This window comes from Odocoileus virginianus, chromosome 5 (assembly GCF_023699985.2).
Source record: "Odocoileus virginianus isolate 20LAN1187 ecotype Illinois chromosome 5, Ovbor_1.2, whole genome shotgun sequence".
Taxonomy (NCBI): Eukaryota; Metazoa; Chordata; class Mammalia; order Artiodactyla; family Cervidae; genus Odocoileus; species Odocoileus virginianus.
The window spans coordinates 93,434,257-93,444,182 of NC_069678.1; the positions used below are offsets into that span (position 1 = coordinate 93,434,257).

The 9,926-nt window shown below is 53.1% G+C and overlaps 1 protein-coding gene across 1 annotated transcript in view; it reads right to left on the minus strand.

The window, feature by feature from the left end:
• The window catches only part of EFHD1 (EF-hand domain family member D1), a 43,576-nt gene extending 37,292 nt beyond the window's left edge, over window positions 1-6,284 (minus strand). Inside the window, exon 1 of the mRNA XM_020893936.2 lies at window positions 5,590-6,284. Within this exon, the coding sequence (XP_020749595.1) occupies window positions 5,590-5,888 (299 nt within the window). The 5' untranslated portion in view covers window positions 5,889-6,284. The remainder of the gene's footprint in view (window positions 1-5,589) is intronic.
• Window positions 6,285-9,926: the final 3,642 nt, after the last annotated feature.

Below are 9,926 nucleotides of genomic sequence, written 5' to 3' on the forward strand. Positions count from 1 at the left end.
GTCCCTTGGACTGCAGGGAGATCAAATCAGTCAATCCTAAAGGAAAACAATCTTGAATATCCATTGGAAGGCCTGATTCTGAAGTTGAAGCTCCAGTACTTTGGCCACCTGATGCAAACAGCCGACTCACTGGAGAAGACCCTGATGCTGGGCAAGGTTGAAGGTGGGAGGAGAAGGGGCTAACAGAGCATGAGATGGTTGGATGGCATTACCGACTCAATGGACACGAGTTTGAGTAAGCTCCAGGAGATACTGGAGGACAGGGAGGCCTGGCGTGCTTCAGTCCAAGGGGTCACAAAGAGTCAGACATGACTTAGTGGCTGAACAACAACAATGAGGTATGCTTCAGGTGCAGCAGAAACGTGGCAATGACCAGCTTCTGGCTGGACAAGGTGACGCCATAGCAACACACTTACAGGGCAGGGAGAGGATCGGGGAGGGGTGAGCATGCCCAGGAGGCACAGGCACCTGGAAGACCCCCACGAAGTGCTTTTCTTACCCAGCCCTCAGAGAGCAGCTGCAGAAAAGGTTCAGCGCAGGAGTGACTGGCTTGTGAAGGGGGCTGTGAACAAAAATGAGGTTTTCAAGAGGACTTACGTAGATGTAGTTTTTTTTTTAAGTCATGTAGGACAGCAGGAAGAGGGAAACATGAAAGAGGGCCAGCAGGAAAGCTGGGCTGAGCTGCGAGCAAAGCTGGGATCAAGGACCTCACCAACTGCAAAGGGCACCGATAGGAAGGTGGCAGTGCCAGGCCAGCAGGTGGCAAATCCCCAGATGCCAGGCCCCACCGCAGCCTTCCTGGGTAGGAGGGGGATGAGGACTGAAGGGCAGAGCTGAGTCAGAGCGTCCAGGTGACAAACGCCCCCAGGCTGGGAGCTCCTGACCCTGGTGGGGTGAGGGGAGCAAGATTTCAGCTGCCGCGCAGGGGAGAAAGCTGGGCAGGAGCCCCTGAGGGGGGGACCCCATCACGCTCAGGTGGCCACTCACGGGGGTCAGGGCCGAGGAGTCCCTGTTTGTGCCGGTGTGGGTAGCAGGGCAGGGAGGGTTTCAGACACCGACATGGGGCTTGGAGCCAAAGCTGGGAACAGCTCTCAGCAAAATGCCCCTGTTTCATGTCTCAGACTGACTTGGAACTCCTTGTCACCCACTCCTCTCTGTTCTCAACAAACCTTTGAAAGAGGGCTTTCCTGGGAGCTCAGTGGGAAAGAATCTGCCTGCCAGTGCAGGAGACGTGGGTTCTATCCCTGATCTGGGAAGATCCCACATGTGGCAGCTAAGCCGGTGAGCCAGCACTGCTAAGCCTGTGCTCTGGAGCCTGGGAGTCGAAACTACTGAAGCCCTGATGCCCTAGAGCCGGTGCTCCACAACAAGAGAGGCCACGGTGGTGAAAAGTTCAGGCACTGCAACTGGAGAAAAGCCTGTGCAGCAGCGAAGACCCGGCACAGCCAAAAATAAATTTTAAAAACTTAAAAAAAAAAAACTTGAAAGAAACAGCTGCCCCCATTTTACAGATGAAGAGCGCAATGTGGTTAAACAACTTGCCCACGATCACAGTGAATGACCCTGGAATGGGGGTGGGGGTGGGGGGCTCTGTCTGTACCTTCTCCAAACTCAAAATGGATAATTGGGTCTTGATACTAGATTTAAGGGGGGCTTCCCAGATGATGCTAGTGATAAAGAACCCACCTGCCAATGCAGGAGACCCGGGTTCAATCCCTGGGTGGGGAAGATCCCCTGGAGAAGGGCATGGCAACCCACTCCAGTATTCTTGCCTGGAGAATCCCATGGACAGAGGAGCCTGGTGGGCTACAGTCCATAGGGTTGCAGAGTCGGACACGACTGAAGCGACTTAAGCACAGCACGGCGCTACATTTGGTGGGGAGGGAGGGGTCTTTCCAAACCACCATCAGGGAAAGCATGATTCCCCCAGTGGTCCCTGCCCTTGGCAGTCACAGCAGCTACCTGGCCTTCACTGGAAGGTGGTATTTTCATCACTGCACCCACCTGCTTCCTCAGCAAGAGCCCCACTGCCAAACCCTCTGCCAGTCACCGCAGGGATGGGGCAGGTGGCTCAGGCCCAGCCAATCAGAGCAAGGAATTCCTCTGGCAGCAACAACAGATTCGGAGCCAACCAGAAACAACAGTAAAGCTACAAAAGACACACACTCGATAAGGCCTTTGCTGTGGCTACCTTTCCCGCTGGGCCTACTGGAGCCGCTGTGGCCACACCGCCACCACCAGGGATAAGCCACCTGAGAAGGGGGACCACACAGAGAGGAAGCTGGCTTCAGAAAAAGACACAAAGCTCCGAGGGCATCATTTGAGCTCCCAGATCCAGCCATACCTGACACTAGCTCTTTTTTCTTAACTTCTTGAGCCCATTAATGCCCTTTTCACTTCTGCCAGTTTTGGTTGCAAGTGGCAGAAAACCCCACCTAGACTTGTGGCTGGCACAGTAGTGCTGGAGAAAGAAGTCCCACACTTGACTAGGCTGCCAGTTCTTCAGGACCCTAGACCACATATTGCCTGCCCTTTAGCTTGACCTTCTTTCAGCATCTGTTTCCTCATCAGTGCCATCTTGCTTGATCTCCCAAGCTCCTCTGATTGTGTTCAATTCAGTCCAACTCTTTGAGACCCCATGGACTGCAGCAAGCCAGGCCTCCCTGGCCATCACCAACTCCCAGAGTTTGCTCACACTCATGTCTATCAATTCTGTGATGCCATCCAACCTTCTGATTGTGTGGACCCCCTTTATTACTCTTAGGCAGCCAACAAACAAACAGCCTTTCAAAGACTGTTCTATGGAAAAAATAAAAATAATAATAAAAACAAACAAATAAAAGAAATCTAAATGACCCCAAGGCAAGAAGAATATGATGGTCCCTGTGATGCCCTCTCTAAAGCCACCTGGACTGAGAGGAACCACTGGGCCCTGGGAGCGGTCAGTCGGGGAACAGTATGCCAGGGGAGGCATAACCCCAAATAAGCTAAAGGGGTGCTGACAAACCGTGCACTTTGCAGTCTCTGCCCCAGGCACAGGCTTCTGTCTCGACTCAGCCCTCCGTGCTGTGCTAAGTCACTTCAGTCATCTCCAATTCTGTGTGATCCTAGGGACTGTAGCCCCCCAGGCTCCTCTGTCCATGGGAGTCTCCTGGCAAGAATACTGGAGTGGGTTGCCATGCGAGGAGGGTCAGAGGGTCTTCCCCACCCAGGTTCAGACCACGTCTCTTATGTCTTCTTTCCTGGAGAAAGAAACAGCAACCCACTCCAGAAATCTTGCCTGGAAAATCCCAAGGACGGAGGAGCCTAGTAGGCTACAGTCTATGGGGTCACCAAGAGTCGGACAGAACAGAGCGACTTCACTTTCTTTCTTTCTTCTTTGTCTTACCACTAGCGCCACCTGAATGTTGAACTTTAAGCCAACTTTTTCACTCCCTTCTTTCACTTTCATCAAGAGGCTTTTTAGTTCCTCTTTGCTTTCTGTCATAAGGGTGGTGTCATCTGCATATCTGAGGTTACTGATATTTCTCCCAGCAATCTTAATTCCAGCTTGTGCTTCTTCCAGCCCAGTATTTCTCATGATGTACTCTGCATATAAGTTAAATAAGCCAGATGACAATATACAGCCTTGACATACTCCTTTTCCTATTTGGAATCAGTCTGTTGTTCCATGTCCAGTTCTAACTATTGTTTCCTGATGGGGAAACAGTGGAAACAGTGTCAGACTTTATTTTTTTGGGCTCCAAAATCGCTGCAGATGGTGACTGCAGCCATGAAATTAAAAGATGCTTACTCCTTGGAAGGAAAGTTATGACCAACCTAGATAGCATATTAAGAAGCAGAGACATTACTTTGCCAACAAAGGTCCATCTGGTCAAGGCTATGGTTTTTCCAGTGGTCATGTATGGATGTAAGAGTTGGACTGTGAAGAAAGCTGAGCGCTGAAAAATTGATGCTTCTGAACTGTGGTGTTGGAGAAGACTCTTGAGAGTCCCTTGGACTACAAGGAGATCCAACCAGTCCATCCTAGAGCAGATCAGTCCTGGGTGTTCATTGGAAGGACTGATGCTGAAGCTGAAACTCCAATACTTTGGCCACCTGATGCGAAGAGTTGACTCACTGGAAAAGACCCTGATGCTGGGAGGGAATGGGGGCAGGAGGAGAAGGGGACGACAGAGGATGAGAAGGCTGGATGGCATCACCGACTCGATGGGCATGAGTTTGAGTAAACTCCAGGAGTTTGTGATGGACAGGGAGGCCTGGCATGCTGCGATTCATGGGGTCGCAAAGAGTCGGACAGGACTGAGCGACTGAACTGAACTGAGCACTATCTGGGAAGCCCCAGGGCTCCTTAATGGCCCAAATTAGACCCACCAGGTGTTAACTCCAGAGAACAAAGCCTGGAAGCAGGGACCGGGAAATTAGAGTGTCAAGGAAGCCGAGTTGACGCGGTGGCTGTGGGTACCAATCTGCCGACCTCGGTGCCGAGGCTGGAGCTGGACACAGTCCTGCCTCAGCAAGGGACTCAGGCTCCCACCACACTGCGCGGGCCACAGCGCCTTTAAATAGAACCTCCGCGGGTAGGACAAACACATTCCAAGCGCTTTTTAAATGGCCCCAAGCAAGACCTGGCCGGCGGCCTCCGGTCCCCCCAGGCATTTCCCGGTCTTGGCGTAATTCTCCAACAAATATTAATAGCTCAGTTGGGAGCTTATGGTGTGCAAAATACTTTCTGGCCTTAAAAGGCAGGATGATTTCTTCTCCCCACTCTCCAGATGAAGAAACTGAGGCCCGGGGAGCTGCCAGACTACGAGGCCAACTACTAGTACAAGCCTCCAGGCAACGCTGCCTCCATCGTCCGGGGTTGGGGCTCCCCCGAGGGGCACGACCGGAATGAGCCCCCGCCGGACCAGCTGCCAGCTGCCGTGTCCGGTTCCGACGGGCGCCTCCTGCCCAAGAGGCAAGAACGCGGAACACGGCCAAGGCGACGCCCCTGGGAGGCTCCCCAAACGCGCTCGCTCCCGGAACGTACTGATCTTCTGCGAAGAGTTTAACAAAATCCCAGTTCTCTGTCTCAGCGGGTACATCAAACCCCGCGCGGCATCCAAGGATAAGTTTCCTCCTTTGTTTTTAAAAAGATAAAGGACAAAGAGGCTAATTTCTCCCTCGGGAGATAAAGTTGGCAGGTGAGGCGCAGCACGTCTCCTTTTCCTAGAAGTTGCGCGCTGGGCAAAATCTCCGAGCCCTGGCGGCGGAGGGGGCGGGACCCGCCGTCTGGACCCCTGAGCCCGGGACTCGGGCTCGACGGCCCGAGCGGAACTTCTGAGCCGGGTCAGGGAGAACCGCAGCTCCTGCCCTTGGTGTCCCAGCCCGGCTGGATCGCCCACCACCGCCGCGCCGGGATCACTGGGGGCGTGCGGGATCTGGGGGACGTTAGGGTTAAATGATAACGAAACCCCTGCACTGGCCCCCTCCGTCCCACCCCAAGCGGGGCCTGGGACTCCGAGATACCGACCCACTGCCACCGCCCCCTCCCTACGGGCCTCCGGGTCCCCGAGTCCCCGGGGTCGCACGGCGCGGAGCGCTCACAGTTTGAACATGCTCTCCAGGTCCTTGATGAGGCGGCGGCTGAACTCCGGGAATTCCGAGTAGGGGTGGAAGACCTTGCAGCGGCGGGGCCGCGCCGCGCCCTCGTTGATGTCCAGCCGTCGGTTCAGCTGGGCGCTCAGCTCGGCGTCGGCTCTGGCGGTGGGCGCCCAGGCGGGCGGCTGCGACTGGGGCTGGGGCTCGGGGTCTGGGGCGGCTCCGGGCGCGGGCTGGAGCCCTCTATCCCCTTCCTCCCACTGCAGTCGCCGCTGCAGCTTGCTCGCCAGCTCCTCGCTGGCCATGGCCTCGGTGGATCCGGAGCCTCAGGGGCTGGGCGGACAGCGCGCTCCTGGGCGGCTGGCGACTCTGCGACACTTTGCCGAGACGGCGGGGACCCGGCGGTTGGGTGGAACCGTGGGCAGGCGGGGCGGAGCCGCGGCTTTAAGGAGGCGCTGTGGCTCGGGAACCGCCCGCCCCGGAGGCCACAGGTGCCCGCCTGTCCCGGGGATGTCGACCGGCCGAGCGCGCGCGGATCCTCGGATCAACCCTGAGCTTCCGCCCGCCCCCGGGGGCTTCGGGGACCCTGGGGTCCTCCGGGAACGGCAGCGGGCGAAAGTTTCACTACCGTTCTGGCGGTTCCTTTCTCGTCCCCCAGAAGTGCCCCGACTGCCGGCGCTCGCGGCCGGCGACAGACTGGGGGTGGGGGGAGCCGAGCGCTCCCGAGTGACACCCGCGCGCCCCCGGGACTGCGGGAGGCACCCCCGCCGCCCCTGGCCGCGAGGTCTGGGGGAGGGGGAGGCGCCCTCAGGGAGCGCGGGGAAGGGCGAGCTGACTTTTAAACACTCGCTGTAAAGACATGTCTCCAAAACATACTAAAAATACTAAAAACAAATAAGCAAACAGAAAAAAAAGCAAGCAAGCAGAGAGGAACTCCTGGCTCTCTTGTGGTAAGACACCAGCGCCACTTTGGGGACTCTGACTTTTTCTGTGAAACACAAGACAGTAAAAAAGAAGCTTGAAAATAAATAAGTCAGCATTTTAATACCATGGTAAAAAAAAACACACGTCATTCCCTGCGGAAGGCCGATGTGGATGGCTGTTACGTCAGCCAAGCCTTGAGAAAATCTTGTAAACACCACTCTGCCCCTGAGGACTCCGTTCTGACTCTGTCCTGACTCTGTTCTGACTGCCTGGGGGCTGCTGCCCAGGGCCTGTCCCCACTGCTGGCTGTGGGCACCTGAGACCCAGGACCAGCCTTTGGCACTGGGGTGTGTAGGGCACAAGGGGTCTTGGCAGGGATTCTGAGCATCTGGAGAGGCCTGTGTGCTTATTCGTTCAGGCCTGTCTGGCCCTTTGCCACCCATGGACTGGAGCGCACCAGGTTCCTCTGGCCGTGGGGACTCTCCAGGCAAGAATACTGGAGTGAGTTGCCATGTTCTCCTCCAGGGGATCTTCCCGAAATATATATATATAAAATTAGGGAAAATATTAAATTTTTAAATAAATTGATCAAATAGAACCTTTTCAACATCCCTACTGGGAAGTCCCATACACACACACACACACACATATTTAATTAGGGAAAAATTAAGTTTGTAAATAAAGTGATCAAATAAAATGTTTTTAACATCCCTATTGGGGCTTCCTAGGTGACACTAGTGATAAAGACCCTTCCTGCCAATGCAGGAGACAAAGAGACACAGTTTTGATCCCTGGTTCGCAACGATCCCCTGGAGGAGGGCCTGGCAACCCACTCCAGTATTCTTGCCTGGAGAATCCCCACAGGCAGAGGACTATGGTGGGTTATAGTCCATGGGGTCACAAAGAGTCGGACATGACTAAGCTACTAACACACATATACATCAATACTACTGTGCAAATATGACCGATATTTTGTAAAATACATTTCTATACACAGAAGAAAAAAAAAAACTAAAGAGAGAGGGGCCAAACTATTATTTTTTTAAATAATTTTATTTATTGCTTGGCTGTGCTCGGTCTTCGCCGGAGCACGGGCTTTTCTGTAACTGTGGCAAGTGGCGGCTCCTCACTAGTTGCGGTGCACGGGCCTCTCATTGTGGTGACGTCTCTTGCTGTGGGGCACAGGCTATAGGGTGCAGGGGCTTCAGTAGTTGGGGCACGTGGGCTCAGTAGTTTCAGCTTCCAGGCTCTAGAGCACAGGCTCAACAGCTGTGGTGCACGGGCTTAGTTGCTCCACGGCATGTGGGATCATCCCAGACCAGGGGTCGGACGCGTGTCTCCTGCATTGGCAGGCGGATTCTTTACCACTGAGCCACCAGAGAAGCCCGGGGTCAAATTATTAACCACTGTAACTGCTAGGGGTCCAACCACTTCCGTCAACCGTTTTAATTCTCACTTCTCTGAATGTTGTACAATGACAACACAAAACTGCTGTAACCAGAAAACAAACATGATTGCTTGTAACGGAGCGGTACAAGAGGGGAGCTGCGGTAGCTGCAGAGCCGTCGAAAACATTTTGCCTGTGTCATCCCACGAGTGTGTTTATTTCGCTAACATTCCTGGAGGATGGGTACAGGAGATTTTACCTTTCTTCTGTCCATGGAATTCTCCAGGCAAGAATACTGGAGTGGGTTGCCATTCCCTTCTCCAGGGAATCTTCCCGACCCAGGGATCGAACCTGGGTCTCCTGAACTGCAGGTAGATTCTTTACCGTCTGACCCATCAGAGAAGCCCCTTTGCATTTCACAGGGGAAATCAAATGTGTTTTACCTCCAGGACTTCTTTCCAGTTCCCTATTGCTGTGTAACAAACTATCCCCAAACCTAAGGCCCAAACAACACATTTACTTTGCTCACAAGTCTGCACTTTGGACAGACCTTCATGGGGAAGTCCCTTCTCTGATCCACTTGGTGCAAGCAGGGGTAGCTCAGAGGCTGGAGGGCAGAATCCATCTGAAGACTTATTCCCTCCCAGGGAAGGACTGACGCTGGCTGATGCTTGGCCCTTCCTTGGAGCTGTTGACTAGAACACCTACAAATGGCCTGCGCTTCCTCCCAGCATGGTCTCTGAGTTCCCAGGGCGGGCTTGCAAAGAGGGAGAGCGAGGTAGAAACTTCATCGCCTCTTATGAATAGGATCAGAAATCACACAGCTCGACTCTATTGGTTAGAACAGTCATGAAGGAGAGAGGACATACATCTCCAGTCCTCCGGCTTCCTTGGATGGTGGTCCAGTGGGTAAGAATCCGCCTGCAAATGCAAGCATACAGGTTCGATCCCTGGTCCAGGAAGATCCCACATGCTGCAAAGCAACTAAGCCCATGTGCCAGAGCTACTGAGCCTGTGCTCTAGAGCCTGAGAGCCGCAAATACTGAGTTCACATGCCACAGCTACTGAAGCCCACGAGCCCTAGAGCCCATGCTTCGAAATAAGAAAAGCCACGGCAATGGAAAGTCCATGCACTGCAACTAGAGCGTAGCCCCTACTCGCCACTAGAGAAAAGCACAGCAAGGAAGACCCAGCACAGCCCAAAATAAAAAATAAAATCTCCCCCTCTCAATGGAGGCATGATAAAAATCACCTAAAAATAGTGTGTGAGATGGGATATGTGACACTGTGATCATCTGTCTTCATTTTTAAAATCTATTGATTTTTAAAAATTTCTCATTTTGTTCTCTTTTCGTAAAAAAAAAAAAAATTTATTTGGCTGCACCAAGTCTTAGTCATGACACTCGGGGATTTCGATCTTTGCTGTGGCCCTCGGGATATTTAGTTGCAGTATATGGGATCCGCTGACCAGGGATGGGACCCAGGCCCCATGCATTGGGAGCAGGGAGTCTTAGCCACTGCACCCCAGGGAAGCCTCCATTGTGACCATGTTAGGAAAATACAATTTGCCAGTCCTCCCTCTGAAAACGCCTGCAGGCGTGAGTCTCTTGTGGTTCTGTGGCATTCAGACGAGAACAGGTGTGCCCTTCAGCCTAGATGGGTTGGCACCAGTCTCTCGGCCCTCCGGGAAGCATGGACCTGCAAGTTACTAGGAAGTCAGAATGAACCCAAGTCCAGAAATGGAAAAACGTTTCCAAGTGAGCAGAAACCTGGGTCTGAGTCCATCTCTGGAGGCATTCAGTCCTGCATATCTTGGCATTCTCAACCTCTTTAATAAGACAAAATCTCAGGGCTTTGATTTGTTTTGGAGGAAAAGGTTTTGTCCTTGACGAATGAAGTAATTGTTAGTGTCTGTGCTCTTCCTAAGTCTCTTCATGCCATCTTTCATTGCACTGGAAATATTCTAAAATTAGATAGTGATGATGATTGTACAACTTCATGAATATAATAAAAACCATTGAATTGTATGCTT